This window comes from Elgaria multicarinata, chromosome 10 (genome assembly GCF_023053635.1).
Source record: "Elgaria multicarinata webbii isolate HBS135686 ecotype San Diego chromosome 10, rElgMul1.1.pri, whole genome shotgun sequence".
NCBI lineage: Eukaryota > Metazoa > Chordata > Lepidosauria > Squamata > Anguidae > Elgaria > Elgaria multicarinata.
This window is the reverse complement of record NC_086180.1, coordinates 51,252,484-51,274,302: the sequence shown is the minus strand read 5'-3', so window position 1 is coordinate 51,274,302 and position 21,819 is coordinate 51,252,484. Positions and strand designations below refer to the sequence as shown.

The 21,819-nt window shown below is 42.1% G+C and overlaps 1 protein-coding gene across 1 annotated transcript; it reads right to left on the bottom strand.

The window, feature by feature from the left end:
* Window positions 1-6,454: 6,454 nt before the first annotated feature.
* Window positions 6,455-20,805, bottom strand: FGB (fibrinogen beta chain). Its single transcript, XM_063136331.1, has 9 exons — window positions 20,644-20,805; window positions 20,420-20,440; window positions 17,338-17,544; window positions 14,172-14,355; window positions 11,736-11,963; window positions 10,056-10,169; window positions 8,982-9,104; window positions 7,450-7,735; window positions 6,455-6,905 (listed from the first exon to the last, which is right to left on the bottom strand). Exons 1-9 carry the CDS (start codon window positions 20,794-20,796, stop codon window positions 6,674-6,676), a joined length of 1,548 nt encoding a protein of 515 aa, XP_062992401.1. The 5' UTR covers window positions 20,797-20,805; the 3' UTR covers window positions 6,455-6,673.
* Window positions 20,806-21,819: the final 1,014 nt, after the last annotated feature.

Sequence of the window (21,819 nt, the reverse complement as noted above, 5' to 3'; positions counted from 1 at the left end):
GAGGGACAGATCTAGGCATGAGGCAATGCTCTGAGGTCTTTGAGGTTGCACTGAGGGGGAGAGAGGAGGAGGCAAGAAGGAAGAAGACCCCTTCCCTCCCAGCTTGCTAGGAGGTTTCAAGCCCATTCTCATGCCTAGATCTGTTGAACTGGAAAAGGGGTTTGAAGTGGAGTAATCTGGAATAAGTGTGGTAGATATCAGGCTGCCCATAGATGGAGATGGACCTTTCTTTTGCTTTTACCTCCTTGGGCTCTTTTGGACCGGCCATTTTCAGCACACTTAAGAGCAGCTAAGCTGACTACTGGATTTGAACGGCTATTTGCATCTGAGGAAAGGCATTTTAGTGGGGAAAGAACTTCAGTTTATTGAGACATAATGCTTTAAGGGGGAAAGGAGGACACTTTGTACAATGCTAAATGCTATGGCTACATTTGAGCATTAATGCCTAGATCTGTCCCTCTGCAACTGTATCCTGTTCTGCATGTTTACTCAGAAGTCAATCCCATGGAACAAAGTAGAATTTACCTTTGACTAAGCATGAATCCAATCCCCTGTTGGGACCATAGAGAACAGGAGGGTGATATCAGTCTGCTTGGGGAAATCCCAAGGCTGACAGAAGCAAATCACGTTGTCCTCCTTTTTGGTTTCCAAAATATAGTCACCCTAACTAACAGAGCATTGTCCTCTGTTTGAGCATTGGGCTCTGTGTGTGTGTAATGTAAATAAAGTCTCTGTAACTGTTCCAGCAGACAGGAGCTACCTCAGTTGCCTGATGTTTTCTCCTATCCTGCCCCAGTTGACATTTACTTTCTTGCATGCTGACATTTAGTGAGTTGGAGTGCCAGCAATTTTCAAATATCACTCTTAATCACAATAGATAGTACCAGAGGTGCAACCTGGACCATCAACCATGCTACACCTCTTCCTTTCTTGGGAAAGTGCTTGACAAAGTGCTTGAGAGGGGGAGGTGTTTGCTTTGGGGGTTTCAAAGTGAATCTCTATCTTGAGATGGCAGCTTTTCTCAGGCCGTTGCTAGACGAGGCGTTAGCGTGGTGTGAGGCCTGGTCTCCCTCCTGTGCATCCAAATGACGCACAAGGGATTCTGGGGTCAGGCTGGGCTAAGACCTCCCTTAACCCGGGATAAGCGGATTTGCTTATGGCCCGGCTTTACCGCAGCCCCAGCCTGAGGCAGGGGCTGCGGAAAGTTTAGCGACTTCCATGGCTTTTCCCGGCTGCTCGCTTACTCATGAGTAGCCGGGAGAAGCCAAGGACTGGGCACAGTGCCGGGGGGAATCACGGGGGGGGAGGTGGGGGCCGGGGGAAAGACCGACCCTGCAGGAGAGAGGGGGGAGAAAAATGGGCATGGGCATCGGGGACAGGGGGCGGGGGAAGAAGAACGGGCACGGGCATGGGCATCGGGGATGGGAGGCGGGGGAAGAAGAACAGGCACGGGGACAGCCATGGCGGACAGGGGGGGAAGGACAGAGACAGGCCTGGCGGATGGGGGGGAGAACGGGCGAGCAAGCAAGCGGGCAGGGGGGGGCATCAGACATTTGTGGGGGGGGAATCAGGGGCAGGGGGAGCGGGAGACCCTTTATTTTTTTTTAAAAAAAAAAACCCTACCTTTTCCGGTGGTGCACTCCTGCACACATGGCCCTTTAAGGGGCGAAAACCCGGAGCATGCAACTTCTCAAGCTGAAACTGCTGGATTTTTGATTACTGACTATGAGGAACATACTTTTCCTAGGTATTCAGCAATTTGAATAAAAGAAAGAAACCCAATTGGTCTCCTTGGAAGGAAGGACAGAGAAGCACTTCACACATCCCTCAATTACACACACACACACACACAGAGAGAGAGAGAGAGAGAGAGAGAGAGAGAGAGAGAGAGAGAGAGAGAGAGAGAGAGAGAGAGCTGTCTCATATCCCAGTCCATCACACAAGCGTAGACCTTGTCTTGGAAATATGGAGGACAAAGTTGACAGAAGTTCCACCCTAAAGATGGCAATTAAGTTTGTAGCCACAATGCAAATACCTACCCCTCTCTTGTCAAGCACTATGGGTGGTGCTCTAGATCCCCTCTTTGAGGATATTGCTGTAGGAGCCCTGTCCTCTTTTGTATTTGGTCACTAGAAGGCAGGGCTCCAATGGTCTGAATTAGGGCCTCGCACACGTATTCTGGAGTAAGTAAACCAATCATGCACAGCTCAACTATGAAAGGGGAAGCCAACATTGTTCTAGTCGGGAAGCCTAGACATGCCTACTCAGGAGCAAGAACCATAGAGTTGAGTGGGACCGAGTCCCGGGCACAGGCGGTGGTGGCCTTGCTTGCCTTCTCCATGGGGTGTTTGGAGTCCTCTTTCCCATCCCCTTCATAGTTGAGCAGTTGAGCGAGACTGCCCTTCGACACACACGGCCCCAACAACAACAACAAAAAAGGGATAGCCCAATATAACGTAAAGACAACAATACATGGGAGGGAGAAGTGGCTTTTTTGCACATGGAGGGAAACAAAACTAGACTTTCCCCACTCTAAAATAAGATGGAAAATGGAGGGGAAGAGGCAAAATGAGCACAGGACAGGGACATCATCATGTGAGTACTGTGCTGCAAAAACACATACCAGGCATGGCAAGAGTGCGATAAATCGCTGGTGTGATGGAGCTCTTACCTGCTATTCGCTGAAATGATACTACATCGGGCTTTCCAGGGTGTGATAGAAAAGTAAAAATGGCAGGCAGCTTCCCAACTGCTGCCACTGTAAGACTGTAGTCAAGGGACCATGTAGGTGGGTGGGTGGGACAAATGGCAGAGCAAGGATGGCAGATGCTACCATAGGCCCTGTCCTAAACACATTTACTAGAGAGAAAGTCTCATTAAACTGAGATACTGCCAAATGAATAAACGTGCTTAAGACTGCACTGTAAGGCTTACTTCAAGGTAAGTGTGCATAGCTTTATGTTGTAAGCCAGGACTGCTAAGCCACTGTGCACTAATATTCTTACAAACTGGTGAAACTGCCTTATCCCGATTCAGACCAGTATTGTTGACACTTGCTGGTATCAACTCTCTGAGGTCTCAGGCCAGAGGTCAGTCCCAATCCTACTATCGGAGATCTTCCAGCTGGCGATCCCAAGGACTAAACCTGGGTCTTCGGTATGAAAAGCATGTGCCTCACCCTTCTCCTGGCTAAATACTCTGCATCTTTAGGGAGTAAACAAACTTCTTCCTTCAGACAGTGTTCCTGCATAGATGGAACTGCAGCTGCATTATGATTTGGGGTAAAATGTGTAGTTTGTCCTCATATCTTTTCATCTTCATATACATCCCAAGACCTGAAGGAATTGCATTAGGTATTTGGAATAAAGTGTATATTATGGAAGAATTAGGCTGCAGTTATTCCAGTTCCAACAGCTTAGAGGTACTGTTAAATACAACAGTAACGTCTCAATGCAAGAGGGAGGCAGAACCTCTTTCAACCAGAGGGCTGAATTCCATCCTGGAGAAGATCTCAGGGGTCACCTGCCAGTGGTGGTGGAGGCCAAACATATATAAAAGCTGCCCTATTTTAGCTTAAAACTCTTAAGCCTTAGGAGAGGCATTTCAACTTTTTATGCACAAATGCCAGAGTGGGCTGGATTTGGCTCCTGGGCCTGATGTTTTGCCTCCCTGCAGTTCAATGATCAAGGACAGGGAGATGTTTGTCCATAAGCCCTTAGCCAGGGGGCATGGCTGAAAAGGGACTCTGTGAGCAAAGGTGACTCATCTCTGCAACCATGGTCTAGACAACTACCGACCAGTCGCAAACATCTTCTTTATAGGGACGGTACTGGAAAGGGTTGTGGCAGAGCAACTGTAGGCACTTTTGAAATATACTGATGACCTAGACCCATTCCAATCTGGGTTTCGATCTGGTTATGGGACTGAATCTGCCTTGTTCGCCCTGATGGATGGGCGAGAGGGACAGGGGGGAGTGCAACCCTGTTAATTCTGCTCAATCTCTCATTGGCTTTTGATACCATCGACCATGTATCCCCCTGGATTGACTCTGTAGGATGGGCATCAGAAGCACTGTGCTACAGTGGTTCCAGTCTTACTTATGGGGCCAATTTCAGACAGTAACATTGGATGATTATCCCTCCACCCCTTGGCAATTGAGCTATAGGGTTCTGCAGGGCACCATCTTGTCCCCAAGGTTGTTTAACATCTATATGAAGCCACTGGGAGCGGTCATTAGGGGATTTGGAGCCAAATGCCATTAACATGCTGATGACACGCAACTCTATCTCACTGAGATATCTGAATCTGGTGAGACTGTGCAAGTCCTGGACAGGTGCCTATACTCAGTAACAGGCTGGATGAAGGACAATAAAGTGAAACTGAATCCCTGCAAGATGGAAGCCCTGTGGGTGAGTGATTCCCAAGTCCGAGAGATAGGCTTATTGCCTGTTCTGGATGGGGTTGCACTCCTTCTGAAAGATCAGGTTCTTAGTTTGGGGGGTACTCTTAGGTCCATCTGTCACTCCAGGCCCAAGTGGTTATAGCAGCTCGGAGTGCCTTTTACCTACTTTACTTAGTTCGCCAACTATGGCCTCTCCTGGACAGAGACAGCATGGCCACAGTGTGCAGGCATTAGTAACCTCAAGGCTAGATTAGTGCAATGCACTCTATGTGGGGCTGCCCTTACAGCTGCTCCAGAAGCTGGAGCTAGTGCAGAATTCAGCAGCTTGGCTGGGGACTGAACCTGGGACCTTCTGCATGCAAAGAAGGTGCTCTATCTCACTGAGCTATGGCCCCTCCCCAAACAAACAACAGATAAGAACTGCTGACTTTCTGTTCTTCTAGTAAACTTCCTAGAGGCATGGAGCTGGCCAAGTCTGAAAACAGGATGCTGGAGAAGAGGAACCATTGATCCAATCCGGCAGAACTCACATGCTCTTAAGCCTTTCCATCAGAATTTGAGACGAAAGTTCAGTTTTCAATGGGTAAGCCAGGTGTCTCCAACCCAGTGCTTTCCAGATGGGTTGGATTACAACTCAGAGCATCCCTCATCCAGGGAGTTGTAGACCAACACCTCTTTATTGCACCAGATTGGGGAAGGCTGGGGGAAGCTGATGGAGCAGAAAGTATGATGTGCTAAGCAAAAGATTTCTGCTATGTCTATCTTGGGGTCCTTCTATGCAAGATGAATGACATTTGCAAGCTAATGGGGTTGGCAGGTTCATATCCAATAGAGCATTTCTGCTTAGTCACATTGCATTTAACCAAACAAATATAAATGGTTGAGAACAATCCATGGCATCTCCAGGGGTACCCATATATATTTTCCTTTGAGCAGAAACCGGTGAAATGTCTGTCAAATCTATTATTATTATTATTATTATTATTGACAATTAATTATTGGCTTAAAGTATGTTCTTTTTCATGTTCCCGTTTACCCACCAAATCCATCATTACAGCATTTTCGGGGGTGGGGGTGGTATTTTCCCACTCTGAACTTTACTCATTGTGAATTTTTTTTGAGAACAGGTCTGCAGTATTTCCAATCAAGTCTGACCTCTTGTGCTACCATCACATGTAAAAGGGTAGCTCCCTAGTCTGGACGATTTAAATCCAAATCTGAATGTGAGAACTATCTGAAGTTATCTACAATCCTACCCTCAGAAATGTTCTAAGCAGACTCAGGATGCACCAGATGTTGACTGCTGTTTTAGAAGAGTGTTTTAACAAAATACCGTATGAGTCCAGATTTCGCCCATGTGGCAGTGGGTCAGTGGAGGATTGCCTTCATTATTTGTTTGTCCTATTTTCTCTACAGCTTGAATCAAGTTTTTAAATCCTATCCTCAGGTGGTAGTGGTGGGAAATGCTTGGTCTGACGCGGAGAGAAATGTGTTTTTTTTGTTTACAACTCATAAGAAGGTGATTTTATTGGCAGTGGTGGACCTTGCTCTTGTAGCAACTAAACTTTGAGCCATTTTTTTTTACTTTCAAGTAAAAAATAAGTAGTTTTTATTGATTATTGACTACTTATCACTAGATAAAAACTAGTGATAAGTAGTTTTTATTGATTAGGGTGGTATAGAGCTAGGGTGGTGTAGTGGCTAGAGTTTTGGATTGGGAGTCAGGAGATCCATGTTCTAGTCCCCACTTGGCCATGGAAACCCACTGGGTGACTCTGGGCCAGTCACAGACTCACAGCCCAACCTACCTCACAGGGTTATTGCTGTGAGGATAAAAATGGAAAGGAGGAGGATTATGTCCCAGCACTGGGAAAAAGGTGGAATAATAATAATAATAATAATAATAATAATAATAATAAGAAGAAGAAGAAGAAGAAGAAGAAGAAGAAGAAGAAGAAGAAGAAGAAGAAGAAGAAGCTGCTGTCTTGGGTTCCTTGGAGGAAAAAAGGTGGGATATAAATGTAATAAAATAAATAAATTCCATTTCATGTGTTTTTAAATGTTTTCTCATATTGTACTTTTATTGTATTCTTTGTTTATTTTTCTCACTCTGTGACTTTTGTAATCAATGGTTCTAAGAATAAAATTTTATTCTTTCATACAAACATGTCAGAGTCACTTTGTTTTTTACTGTTTTGGTGAAATGTAAAGTTTTCATATCATGCAACAGATATGAGCATAAAAATTTGTCATTGTTTATTTGAAAAACAATCACGATTGTTGGGAGACTGGCCTAATTTTCATGCTCACTTTCTTCAGTGACATCCAGGACCCTTTCCAGTTCATCCATACAATTCCATCATCTGTTCCGTGCTTTGCCATATCTGGGGTATAGTGTCCACCATAGTAGAATCTGCCATTTAGATTGCATGAATGACAGCGATTGTACCACCAGCCACCACCATCTTCCTTAGAACACTGTTTTTTTGGATCTGGGTTTATCCTGTGAGGAATAAATATACAAAGCTGGTGATACTGGTCTAAGGTGTAAATACACAATCTGTGAATATTCTCATATCTTCCAAAATATATGTACTGTAATTATGCATTCAGAAACAGCTATCTCTTGCTTGATCAAAGCCTATTTATCAACTGTTCTATTTCAAGAGATCATCTTAGTTCTCCAAACAATGAATATGGCTTATAATTCTAATTCTGGGATACTCTTCAGGACCTGTTCCAGACTGACAGCACAATCCTATATATGTTTTCTCAGAAGTAAATTCCACTGAGTTTAATTCTCAGGTAAGTGTGGGCAGGCCTGCAACCTAAAATGCTCTACAGGTGTAATTACAAACCCATCAGTCATCAATATTCATTCATTCCAATGGCACCCATGCATGACTGCCGCAGTTCGATATTAAGGCTCCAGTCCCAGTCGACTCTGTAAGAGGTGTAAAGCAGGCAATCCTTCTCTAGTTATACAGATGTCTCAAATGGCTGAGGCAGAACATAGCAGCAAATCAAAGGCAAATGCATACACATACCATCCATCATTGTCTCTGTCAAAGGTGCTGAAGAACATCCCATTATGGATTGTCATTGTTCTGTTATCACCATGCAGCTGCGATGCTCCTTCTAGGAAGGTATTTCCAACTGTGCCTCTATAGTCACTAACTGAGAGCTGGTACTTGTTTGCTTCATTCTGAATGCTGAATCTTCCATAATATGCTTTGCCCTTGGCACCAGCCCAATCTTCCAGTTCGATTAAAAGTTCTGTGGGTCCCATTTTGGTGAGCTGACTGATTTTGTTGTTTCCAAGCCAAAATTCACCTGTGGAACAATAAAAGTACAATGAAAAGAAATTGCCTGAAATTATGTCAATTTGTCCTGACTGAACTTCTCTTATGGCTCATCTACACCAAGCAGGATATTCCACTATGAAAGTGGTATATAAAAGGCAGGAGCCACACTACTGCTTTATAGTGGTACTGAAGTACACTGACAACTATTGGGGCTCATGACACATCTACACCAAGCAGGGTATAACACTATGAAAGCAGTATGAAAGCAGTATATGGTATGTCTGGGCCCCAACGGTTGTCAGTGCGTTTCAATACCGCTATAAAGCAGTCATGTGGCTCCTGCCTTTTATACACCGCTTTCATAGTGGGATATCCTGCTTGGTGTAGATGAGTCCTTACTGAGGCCCAAACGACCTGGCTTCCTCCACTTGATGTGAGCCTGACCAGTGGAGGCTGGTGGCTCTGATACCAGTGGGGCAGTGAATCCGCTCCAGGTTTGAGTCAGAACCAGTCAGAACTCTACAGTTCCACACCTTGGATTGCTCCTTGAGATTTCTGACTGGTTCCGACTGAAACCTGGAGCTGATTCACTGCTCCACTGACATCAGAGCTACCAGCCTCCACTGAACCTGACAACAGCACCTACTCCCTGCCAATGGCCTGTGGGGAGGGATTTTTGTCAAGATTTCAGAGAAGGACAAAAGGGTTAAGTCTCTCCCTCCATGCACTGCTGCCCTGATTCAGGACACAACCACCTTATGCTTACTATTCTTTTTGTTTTCAAACCCATACACGAGGTTGCAGATGACACATTTAAAATCAGGTGTACTCAGGCCCTCAGTCTGTAATGCAGTCTTCCCCAACCTGGTGCTGTCCAGATATTATGACTTCAAGTCCTATCAGCCCCAGCCAGCATGGCAAATGGTCAGGAATGCTGAGAGCTGTGGTCCAAAAGAACTGGAGGGCACCAGGCTTGGAAAGGCTGCTTCAGTAAGTTCCACAACTCAGAAAAAGGCCTCTTCTCTGCACAAGTTTTATGCCCTGATAGAAAACCCAAGAGAGAAACATCAGACCAAAGAGGCAGCCGTAAAGGCCAAACCCAACACCCTGATTATATCTCCACAAGCAAGACGCAAACAAGAGCAATCAATGGAGCAGAGACATATTAAAAGCCCCCAGTAATATAACTCCAAGATGAACCTCTTCTATTCTGCACTAGCAGAAGTAACTGATAATCATTTATTAATAAATGCTGCTCAGAGTCCAATTTTTACCTGGGGTGTCACAATAGTTCTTTCCACCACTGGATGCAATATTTCCAAATCCACCTTTATATGAATCCCATGATCTTCCAAAGCCAACACTGCCATCTTGGCGGTTCTGAATAAGAAGCCAACCTGTCAAAGGTAAGAGGGGACATCGAAATGTAACGATAGTTTGTAATTAATGCTACTTCATGCTAAGAAAAGCTTTTTAAAAAAGGAAGGAAACATCCTGGCATATGGCATTTCCAAAGCCATTAGTAATATCCCATTAATATTTTGTGTCTTATCATGTCTGATGATACTAGCATAAAGAACAGTTGGGTGAAATAAAGTTAGAACCCTATTCAAAAAAGCACACAAACCACTGGGAAGCTCCGTAGGGAGCAATCCTATGCATAATTAGAAAAAAGTCCTACAACTCCCAGCATTCCCCAATCAGCATGGTTGGCTGGAGAACGCTGGGAGTTATAGGCCTTCTTTCTGTCTAAACATCCATGGGATTATGCCCATTATCTGAAAACATAGGGCATGATGCTAAGTACATTAAAGTCCCCTTGGTTTCAATGAAAGAGATTTAAAAATCTTCATTGAAATCAATGGGACTTAAAACATAATTAAATTTGCACTGATTGTTCCCATAACTCACAAAATACTAAAGGAGAAATCCTAACAACATTAAAATCCTACCATAACCTGAAATAATGTGCTGTATGTTTAATTAACAAGTACTTAATTTCTAAGTTAAACTGACAGCTAATAACTATGTTTTCTTGTACCTGCAGAATTGTAAATGAAATGCTGTCGGTTCAAAATTGTTTGCCACTGTTTCTCTTCTCTTTACTTAGTACAGTATCACAATTCCAGAATTTGGAGAGCATGGGGCGGGGGGCGGAGCTTGGATAAGATGCCTTCAGTGGGGCCTCACCCCTGAATGGGCCTCATCTTCTTCCCACTGACACTATTGCTCATTCACTTACCTTCTTCTTCTGGGTACCATCCACACCACGGTATGAAGGAGCAGAAGCTCTCCTCCTCCTCCTTATCATTTAACATAGTCTTAACATTTTTCTGACTAACATTTACCTCCATTTTCTGTGGTCATGTCACAATAAACTTTGTATGGTTTGAAGAAAGGATCAGGTTGAATGAGGTACATCTCAGATGTTTCACCTCCTTTCCTAATGATGTCTTCACACTCTGCAATCAGAAATCAGTTGTATGTGTTACTGCGCAACCTACAAAAATCTGTTATGAAGGCCTTGATATTACCAGACCCAAACAGAAGAAAATTCTCTGCTCATTATTATACACATGCATAAAGTTGTTTACCACATCTCACTTTCACCTATCAGTGTAGTTCCCTGAACTTCCCTCAAACAGAGCATTTTCAAAGTTCTTTGGGGCCAATACCCTACTGAAGTCAATAACGCTTTTGGGAATCATACTAATTTGGCAATTCTTCCCCCTATTGCCATCAATGTTGTTGAAAGATGAGCAACCCTGATAGGATACCTGTGCAGCAATAATCATGAGATTTTAACGACTCAGGGCAAGGGATTTTTCATTAGATCAAACATAGGGTGACCATATGAAAAGGAGGACAGGGCTCCTGTATCTTTAACAGTTGCATAGAAAAGGGAATTTCAGCAGGTGTCCTTTGTATATATGGAGAACCAGGTTCTCCATATATACAAAAGACACCTGCTGAAATTCCCTTTTCTATGCAACTGTTAAAGATACAGGAGCCCTGTCCTCCTTTTCATATGGTCACCCTATCAAACAGGAGTGTCAGAGAACAAATTCCCTTGAATCCTATCAAGTGGTTGGAAAGAAAGCGAGGAAAGGAATGAACATCAAGTAAGATTGCCTGACCAGAGGTGGACAACCCATGATCCCCTCGGACTAATTGCAAAACCTTCTCCAATCAATGGATTCAGATCTCTGGTAAGAGCGATCTGCCTGCATCCCAGCAGGCCACTGGGTGGGGAGGAAGAACGAGGAGAAAGAGGGTGGGAAGAAAGGCAGAGAAAGAGGGGGGAGAGAGAGAAAGAGAAGAGGTAGCCCCATATACACTTGATTCTGGCCCTGCCCACACTGCTGGCTTCATGCCTGCCTGCCAGCATGTGCACGCCCCCCACCAACAGTTTACCCCCTAGGAAATGTGGCCTTGGCAGAAAAAAGTTTCCTCACTATTGCCTTGGATAGGGTGACCATATGGAAAGGAAGACAGGGCTCCTGTATCGTTGACAGTTGTCTAGAAAAGGGAATGTTAGCAGGTGTCATTTGTATGCATGCAGCACCAGGTGAAATTCCCACTTCATCACAGCAGTTAAAGGTGCAGGAGTCCTGCCCTCTTTTGTCCTGCAGCTTTATCTGTTGAGATGAAGAGGGTATTTCACCAGATGCTGCATGCATACAAATGATACATGCTGAAATTCCCTTTTCTGTGCAACTGTTAATGATACAGGAGCCCTGTCCTCCTTTTCATATGGCCACCCTAGCCTTGGACCTCTAAAAAATTAACTGATAGGGAGGCGAGGGAGTATGAGCCCAGCAGCCATCTTGAACTCAGAAGCTGCAGTTGTAGCCACAGGTTGAATTAACATTGGTTAATGTTGGGGTGCCTTTTGTTCAGCGAAGCAGAGGATACGGAGAGAGATAAGCATGAGGTCCTCCTCTCAAATGCACAGGGGCCTTACTCAAAGTTGCTGATGCACCTGTCCTGACTGCACAGCAAGGCAAACAGAGGAAGTGAGGCATTACCTTTTCCAGACACCACTGGTATATTGCAGGAAACAGTACAAGGAGTGCGGCATTCTATCAACTGGCTTGTGATGGCATTTTCCAGTTTTATTAGTTTTTTGTGTAAATTATCCACAACTCCACGAAGTATTCGTAGGCTAGATGGGATGTTGTTTTCTAAGTTATCTTTGATGAAAGTGTACTGATCCTCAATCTCCTTGTTGTATTGAGAAATTACATTCTCATTATCTGAGGGGGGGAAACATATTCATGTAAATAGATTGAAGAACTTTTAAGATGATGATGATGATGATGATGATAATGATGGTAGTCTTACACCTACCACCATTTTCCTCCCATTTCTCTGTTGTCTCCTTTGTGTCTATTTCTAGGTTGTTGTCCCCACCCCACCCCCGCCCCTTGGTGTGGGGACCTGTCCTCAGGGCCAGGTTAAGAAATGCTGTGTCCCTAAGCCATGTCAGGATTTAGAGGCTCCATGCCATAAAATAAAGAGAAAAAAGTCTTTTATATTATAAGAGAAAGGGTAATGAAAGGTACCACCCAGCTTGTAGTTCAACATTGTTAGATAGCCTTCCCTGAAGATGTACATAAAAGCACTAATAAAGTAAGTTGATTTGAACTTCTTTTAAACTGGCTCTAGTTTGCCCTTATTGCTTCCAATACTAAATGCTATGTTGCCATGCTTTCTCTATATAGAGTAACTCTGCTCTAAGTAACACCAGACTTTCCAACGTATTTAAGCCAAAGCGATTTCATCTTAGTTATGTAACATCTTAGTTATCTCCAATATATTTACAGGCTCCTGATAATATGAGGCCCTAAGCCATGGCTTACATGGCTTGTTCCTAAATCCAGCATTGCCTGTTTTCGCAATCTTTGTAAAACACCACATGAATGGCACTATCTCTAAAATAAGTAATAAATACTCATCTGGTTTGTAAACCATGACCAAGGTTTGATTTCTGCTTTATCTCCAGAACAAGCATCACAGATGTCTGAGGGATGCATCAGCCTATCTAGTGTAGAACCCAAGCCCGGAATCATTACCCTAATTCAGTAGTTCCCAACCTTGGATCCTCATATGTTGTTGAACTATGACTCCAATCACCCCCAGAAAGCATGACCAATTGTCAGGGATGATGGGAGTTGCAGTCCAGCATCATCTTAGAACCCAAGGTTGGAAACTACTGCCTAATTACTCAGACTGAGAGCCAACTTATGTAACCAAATTGGCATATTGTTAAATGTGTCCCAATAACCAATTACTATAGCACAATTCTATATGGTCTACTTAGAATTAAAATCCATTGTTTTAAATGGGGCTTACTTCTAGGTAAGTGTAAATAGGATTGCAGCAGTGAAAAATACATTTATGTAGGTGCCGGGCAGACTTATCTGGGGAGGGCATTTATCACACCATGAAAAAACCTGTACAGTGACAGAATAGTATAGGCTGAGTTGCAAACCAGGTACATCCAGATAAAATCATATGACTCTATATCATAGAATCACAGAATAGTACAGTTGGAAGGGGGCCTATAAGGCCATCGAGTCCAACCCCCTGCTCAATGCAGGAATCCACCTTAAAGCATCCCTGACAGATGGTTGTCCAGCTGCATCTTGGCTCTAGCAGTCAGGAAGTTTTTCCTGATGTCCAGCCGGAATCTGGCTTCCTGTAACTTGAGCCCGTTATTCCGTGTCCTGCACTATGGGATGATTGAGAAGAGATCCTGGCCCTCCTCTGTGTGACAACCTTTCAACTACTTGTGCTATCATGTCTCCCCTCAGTCTTCTCTTCTCAAAACTAAACATACCCAGTTCTTTCAGTCTCTCCTCATAGGGCTTTGTTTCCAGACAAATGATCATTCTCGTTGCCCTCCTCTGAACCCCCTCCAGCTTGTCTGCATCCTTCTTGAAGTGTGGTGCCCAGAACTGGACGCAGTACTCAAGACGAGGCCTAACCAGTGCCGAATAGAGGGGAACCAATACCTTGCATGATTTGGAAGCTATTCTTCTATGTATGAATGAATCCCCAAATAGCATTTGCTTTTTTTTTTTTTTGCAGCCACATCGCCCTGTTGGTTCATATTCAGCTTGTGATCAACAACAATTCCAAGATCCTTCTCACTTGTAGTATTGCTGAGCCAACTATTCAACTCATATCAAAGGTGTGAAGTATGTTAGGAATCTGGGGGAAGTGTGGTATGCTACGGACTATAAGAACACATTACAGGAAACATGTGGAGGCCAAGGGATATTTTGCTGCCCCCACCCCTGGGCTTTACAAAGCTGAATGCATTCACGGTAATCTGCTCTTTCACAGTGTTAATTGACTTTTACCCTTTTGGAGAAGCCTTTTAAAATTATACCAAGAGCAAAGCAGTTTTGTCTATATTCTGCTTTCCTGATGTGATCAGTACCAACAGTAAGGATTACCTTTTAGTTGTTTCTGTCTTTTTGCTAACCGCTCATCCAGGATAGTGGTGTAAATATTTATACTTGAAGAGGATTGCTCTAGCCGCTTCACTGCTTCTGACAGATCCTGAACAGTCGGTTTCACCGTCTTTTCCTGTTTTAACAGTTCGGTTCGCAGCACACATCCAGTTGGACACAGTACTCCCTTTAAACAACAACAAAAACACAATTATGAATGCAGAAAGCGAGGGCCTAACTAGACGTGAAGGGTTAAATGCCACTTCCCACACCTCACAGACCCAATGCTATTTGCAGCCCACTCAGCAGCTGCCATTTTCATAACAAAAACATGCACATTAATTGAATTCATGCAATTAACATCACATTTCCACGACCAACAGAATGTCACCCTGTAGCTAGCTTTTCTACATGAAACATTTGTTGCGCATTCGTCATTTCCAACTCCCGGTCGTTCACAGGTTCATTAGATAATGTCATGACCCTCCAGTGTAGTTTCTGTTTGTAAACAGCACTTTCTCTAGGTTTTTCAGAGCAGGGAAACTGAGGTATTATTTCAGATGGCAAAAGAAAGTGTGATTTCCTCTCATGTATTTGTGCTAAATATCCCGTTGGCAGCAACCTTTCTCTGGAACACCCTCCTCCACACAGCTTGGAAGGCAGAAAGTGTGGTATGTCTTAAACGCCTTCTGAAAACAGACTTGTTCACCCAGGCTTTCTCTGGCTTGTAATTAATTGCAATCCACCATACGAAGGTGTTGTGGCAATACAATAATAACTATTGCATCACAGAGACCTGGGAAGTTCCCTTATACCGAATCAGACTATTGGTCCATCAAGCCCAGTATTGGATTATGAACTAGACTGAAGAGGATACTGATGGACCCTGGTCACTGAGCAGCAATTTATGGGAGTGAGTGATGGATTGCTACTTAACTTGGATAAAATCTGGGCATTTCTATTTATTCTTGTAAACTCAAGGGTAGCCAAATCAAATACTTATGGGAGTGTATAGTTAACTGGTGTTATTTTAAAGGTGGAAACATAAACCCTCAGTCTAAACACACTTTCTTAAAAGCAAGTCCTCCAAAATCCTTGAGAACCTGTTCACAATGTGAGAATACAGTTTGTCTCAAAAGTCCCCTACTCCCCCAATTCACTATTAAAACTGTGAGTCAAAGTTTTGTGCATCGCCAAAAAGAGATTCAACCAGCATGATAACTGGACAGTTGACTACTGGGGAAGGGCCCCCCAAATCCTTGGCACTCCAGTTAAAAAACCCCAAAACTCTGTTTCTGTATCTAGAAAGTTGCTTAGGATTTTATTTCTTAAATATTAGGTTTGGCCCATTCTTCTGCTATTGTTTTCTAGCTTCTTTAAACTAAAGGAAAATGTGTCTCATTCCTGCAAAACCTGAAGCTGCATTTCTCTAGTGCCTCAACTTAATTCTGTCTATGGAGCATGCAAAAGATCTCATAGGCCTGGTTCAGACAACACACTAAGCCATGCTGCTTAACCACAAAATGGTTAATAGAATGCATTGACTTTAATGCATTCCATTAACCATTTTGTGGTTAAGCAGCATGGTTTAGCGTGTTATCTGAACCCGGCCAATGAATCATAAAATTATAGAGTTGGAAGGGGTCATGTAGGCCATCAAGTCCAACCCCCTGCTCAGTGCCAGAATCCAGTTTAAAGCATCTCTGACAGATGGCTGCCCAGTCAGTCTTCGATTAAATAGTATCAGCGATGGAGAACCCATCACCTCCCTAAGCAGACAGTTTCATTGTTTGGCTGCTCTGACAATTAGGAGGTTGGTTTGTTTTTCTGATGTTCAGCCGAAATCTGCCTTCATTTAACTTAAGCTTTTTATTTCGTTTCCTACAGCCTTGGATGATAGAGAACATGTAGTAGCCCTCTACCTCTACCTTCTGTTCCTTCTCTTGCTTTGTATTGTTATTGCAGTTGAAATTGTTTTAATAGTATATTATAAATAGTGATTCTTAATAATCACTATTTATAATAGGCTATAAACCACTTATAGATCTTCTTACATTAAGCGGCATATAACTATTATTATAAATATTATTAATAAAATAAATAAATAATTTAGTTTGGTCTTTATATCCCTGGATTCCAATGGGACTGGTGCTCCCATTCAGATAAAGCTGCAGTAGCATAACAGCCATTTCCCCATGCAGCTTGGGCGTGTGGATGGGGCTCTGAACGGATAAAAAATAAATGGCAAAGACCTTAAGCAATTGGCCTCGCCCATTTGATTGCTGAATTCACACATGCTCCTGAGTGATGTGGATTCACATCACAGGGAAGTGGCTCCCACAACACTCCAGGCATGTATGAACGGGCCTTATCTATGCATTTGAGGAAGTGGCAAACAAATCAATTCACTGGGTAGCCGCATCTTTGTAGCTGGCTTAGGGCTCATCTACACCAAGCAGGATATTGCACTATGAAAGTGGTATATAAAAGGCAGGAGCCACACCAAGCAAAATATAGCGGTATGAAAGTGGTATGTGTTATGTGTCAATGGGCCCCAACAGTTGTCAGTGTACTTCAGTACCACTATAAAGCAGTAGTGTGGCTCCTGCCTTTTATATACCACTTTCATAGTGGAATATCCTGCTTGGTGTAGATGTGCCCTTAGTCATCACTGATGAATAGTAAAAGTGGGTGGAAAATGATATATAACAATATGCAAACAAGAATAAGTTCTCAAACCATTAAGAACACATTATAATAAAATGTCTATAAAAGCATCAAGCCGTGTAAGTATTCTGTAAGGGTCCAAAATAGCTCTGAGTCAACCTCCCCATGGATGAAGGTTCTAACATAGGCCTTAGCTAGACCTAATGTTTATCCCGGGATCGTCCCGGGGTCATCCCTGTTCATGTAAATGACACACAGGGGATCCCAGGAGCAGGCAGGGATGACCCCGGGATAAACATTATGTCTAGCTAAAGCCATAGTTTTGGAAATACAAGTGCAGGATTACAGCCCACAGCAAACAGATAAGCCATGAATGGACAGGCAGATAGATTTTCAAGTAAGTGCAGAACGAACAGAGAGGTGACCTCTACAATAGGGATAGAGCTACTGGTTACTTTAACGTATTCTGTTCCCATTGCAATACCAATGAAAATACACCTACCAGCTCTGGTGCAAAATGTTTGCAGCCTCCCCGGTCAGGGTAAACTACTGGCACTTTCCTTTGGCCGGCAACAGGTGGTTTTGTTGGCCGAGCCCGATATCGAAAGCCACCGCTGGCAGGAGGAGGAGCTGGTCTGACAGGTAGAAGTGTCTCCTTTTTTTTGTTTAGTGGCCTGTGGCCTCGTGCATCCACAGCTTCACCCTCGGCCTGTGCAACACCAGGGAAAGAAAACAATGCTACTCATGTTATAATCTGTAAAGAACGAAACGTTTAAAAACACTTTGCGTGTTTTCTGAAATACTGCAATCCTACGTCATCATCCTATTTGGTTCGGAAAAAGTCTACTAATCTATCACACCATGCATTAGTTCATGCATAATAATAAAGGACCATTTTATCAAGCGATGCGTAAGGTGGTGTTGGCATTTCCTAGTCTGTCCATGGAATGAAACGGCTGAATTTGCTAGAATGTACCTTTGATTTTAAAACGGCTCTCTTCTGGTTCCTATATTACATTCACACATTAGGAATGACTAATTAAAAAGTGTTCGTAGCAAGTAGTTCATAGACCCAGGCTATGTTCAAAGATGGGTCTGGGGAAATTTTCAGTATCTGGGCTCCCCAAAACGTTTGATATTGGCTCCTAAAAAGTTGATGGTGGAACATGCATTTTTTTTGGGGGGGGGGAGGCTTTCTGGTGCTGTTATGTGTTTAGTAAGGAGTCCACAACGGGCATAAATACTCAGAATAAATTTAATTAACTGTGAGCAAACATATGACAAAATAGCTATTTGGTTGTAGACAAGAGTGGCTTACTGCATAGGAAAACTCTGGTGCAACTATCTAGCCAATTTGCTTAATTTTTAACCATTGCTTTTAAACTATTTGCTATGTGGCTAAAAAATATAAATAGCAAAAAATATGTACTGACTCCAATTCTGTCGAAAGGAAAAACTCGAAAACAAAATATTTTAATTCTTTTTCTTTTGGTCCACAGAATAATATCACACAGAACAGGGAAATAGCTCCCTATTCTGTCATTCTGATGTGCAGCAAGTACAGAGCATTTACTTAATGTGGTTGAATTGCAACATTAACAGCGCAATCCTATCCAAGTCGACTCAGAAATAAGTCCCACTGAGTTTAATGGGGCTTACTCCCAGGTAAGTAGGTATAGGATTGCAGGCTAACTGCACTGTTGGGGAACTTCAGTAGATAGCAAGCACCCCAAAAGTGCTACTATGACCCAATTTGCACATAATGGCAGCGAACAGTGGGTGTGTTCCATGGTCATTTTGAAAATTCAACCCCTAATTGGGCTGATCAGGGGTTGCTATATAACATCTGAACCCAGACACTCTAGGTTACTTGTAGGTTAAACAACCTACAGTTAACCTACAATTAGTAGTTGGGTTAACTGGATTAACATATAATGTCCAGGTTCAGATGTCATGTAGAAACACACACACCCCATCAGCAGTTAAATATTTTAAAAGGATATAGAACATGCCAGTCCTATACTGGGGCAAATCTAGGATTAATTAACCCACAATTTCCCACTGTTATATTCGAACAGACCCTGTTACATGCAGTCAGGAATCTATAATTGGAGGCAACTGAATGGTTCAATATATTAGACATGCAACTGAAATCCTTTGGGAGGGGTTAGGGGAGCCACTGGGAATGTGATTTGCAGAAGAGGAACAGTTGATGTCAAAAGTGTTAAGGATCCCTTTCTATTCTTTGCTCTCAATTCCACCCCTTTTAGAGCAGCTTTTCTAGCAAAAATGCATGTAAACATATAGTTGAGTCTTTACAACAAACAGATTATCTGCTTAAACATGCCTAAAGAATAGGCTACAAAAGTTACTAAAACTACAGGAAAGTTAGATATTTCACCTAATATCCAGACAACTCCCCCACCTCACCCCACCCCAATGTAAATCTATACACATGGAAAATAACAAATCCAAAAACATTGTGCATTCACTTCAGGCGTGCATTTGCTTTAGGAACAACTCAATTATTAAAAAGAGCCAGTCCTGTGCATGGGGACACTGGATTTGGATTCAAGAAATCTGAGTTCAAACACCAAGGGCAAGCTTTAATTCCCTATCTGTAAAATGGGAATAATCAAATCAATCTCCCAATGTTGTATGGGATGAAAGATGGAGAGAAACAGCATGTCAAGTATTTTGTGCATTAAAACAGCTGTATAAATAACACATGATTAATGAGCCTGTGATTAGGAATATGAAAAGAATTAGATTTTCACTACAGCTCTTCTTAGATCAAAGACACTTTTGCTGATTAATTTTATGAGTTTGAATGGATTACTCTAATAAATAATGGATTCAACATGTGTATATTTTTCATATAACTGATTCATCAGACAAGAGTTTTTAAAAAATCGTAAATATTCTTGGGGCTCGTGATTATTTTTATTTTAAAAATCTTTTAAATCTGTTGCTGCTGCAATATTGATTTGGGGCACATTTTTAATTGATCAAAAGGTGTGTGTGTGTTTTGAAATCAGACTAACTGAGAATTGAGTAAACTACGGTTCCATCATAATTTTCATAGATGCTGGGATTTTCCTTCATCTTCGTAACAACTGTAGGTGCTCAGTGCCTCTGTCATTGTGCATTATCAAGACACATAGTTTCTCCTCCTGAATTTATGAATGAGGAGCACTTCTAAACTAATACACTTTTACATATATATATATATATATATATATATATATATATAGGCTTTAAATTATTTTTAAAAACATTTAACTCGATAAAAATGGGGATACTATAAGTAATGTTTATAAATCTCACTAGGGTCAGCTGTCTTTCTCCCTCTAGGCTTTATGTTAAGAAGTACTGATGAAATTTACCCTGGGATGTCAGTATTTTAACAAATTCTAAAACTTGAAAGAAGCATTTCTGTATGTGGATTTTTTTTGCATATATTTATTTGATAGCAAATTATTTGCAAATATTTCTTCAATTTCTAGAATGCAAGCCATCATATTAAGTAACCTTTATACAGTCTATTATCCTTAATTAAAAACAACAACAACAACCAGTCTTACCGTTGGTGGGGCAGTAGAGTCCTATATAAAGAAAAACAGGAGAGAAAGAAAAAGAATCAGGAAACATATACACATATGAAAACAACAACAGTTTTCACTTATTTGTTTAGGCTGCAAATTTAGGTTTCCTTAATACAAATAAAAACATACTAATGTTTCCTCTACTTATTTGAAATCTGAAACAAAAAATTGCAGTTACAACATAAAAGAACATATATTCTAACCTCATCATCATCATAGTCCGAAACATCTCCCTGACATTTAACTAAGGCAACAGAAAGGAGAAGTAGCAACAGTAGTTTCATTATCTTGGTTTGCCCGAACATCTTAACAGCTTTTCTCTGCTGTAACTCAGAGAAAGCAATCAGTGAACACATATAAATGAAACATTATGAAGTGTCTTAGGTTGTTGATGATAGGTCTAGCCGTCATCCCCCTGTTAACGTTTAACCTTGTTCACTTTGTGCCTGGACAAAGTCACCAGTTGTGCAACCTCACTTGCTATGTACTACCTTAAGAACAGGAAAAATGGGAGTTGTTTAAATATAATCCTGCTCATTTATCGAAATTAATTGGAAGCAATTCAAAATATTGTAATAACCAGTTATTACAAAATAACCAGAATTACAAACAGACTAGCAATGTCTCTGTGGTTGTGACAAGGGACTTTCCCCCATCCCTGTAATCTCTACTTCCCTTGTTCATTAAGTTCCCAATTCTCAGTAGCTCTAACAGCTATGTATTATGATATTGTCCCAAATCCAGAGAAAATTCATGATCATACCCCATTAAAAGTAACAGGACAAGTAAATTGTGACTAATTTACGTCCTATTCATTTCAGCTTTAGTGTGACTAACTTCCTTTGGATTTGGACCATCCCCTTTACTGACATGAAGTTATAATTCCACTGCTGTAGTTATACTATGGGATGTTTCCTTACAATATAATTGCTATCCTACTACTTGTCCCAAGCCACGTCATCCCTGTTTTTAAGGAGTACAATTTGTCCCCGACTTCTAGCCTCACTAGGCAACAAATCCACAGCATTGAATGCAAATGTTCATGTGGAAACCGGTTTCCTGCACATGAACCAAGTTTCCTACATCATGGTAGCTGCTTCTTCGGGAAGAAGAGTATCGTTTGTTTGGACAAAGGAGAGTTCACATTGTCCTTTGACAGGATAAAACGATCCAAAACACAAGGTAATTGCCAGACTGTGGATACTGGATTTTTTTTTGTTATGGGCCATCATGGCTTCCATTGCTTTTCGAGTGTCTTGATAAAAGCAACATTATGGAAGTCAGCTTTGGGGTTTCCTGCTATGTTTCAGTGATGGAGGTAGCATCAAGGTTCCATAGGGACTAAAATAAGCTAAAATACGCTGGTGTTCTGGGTATTT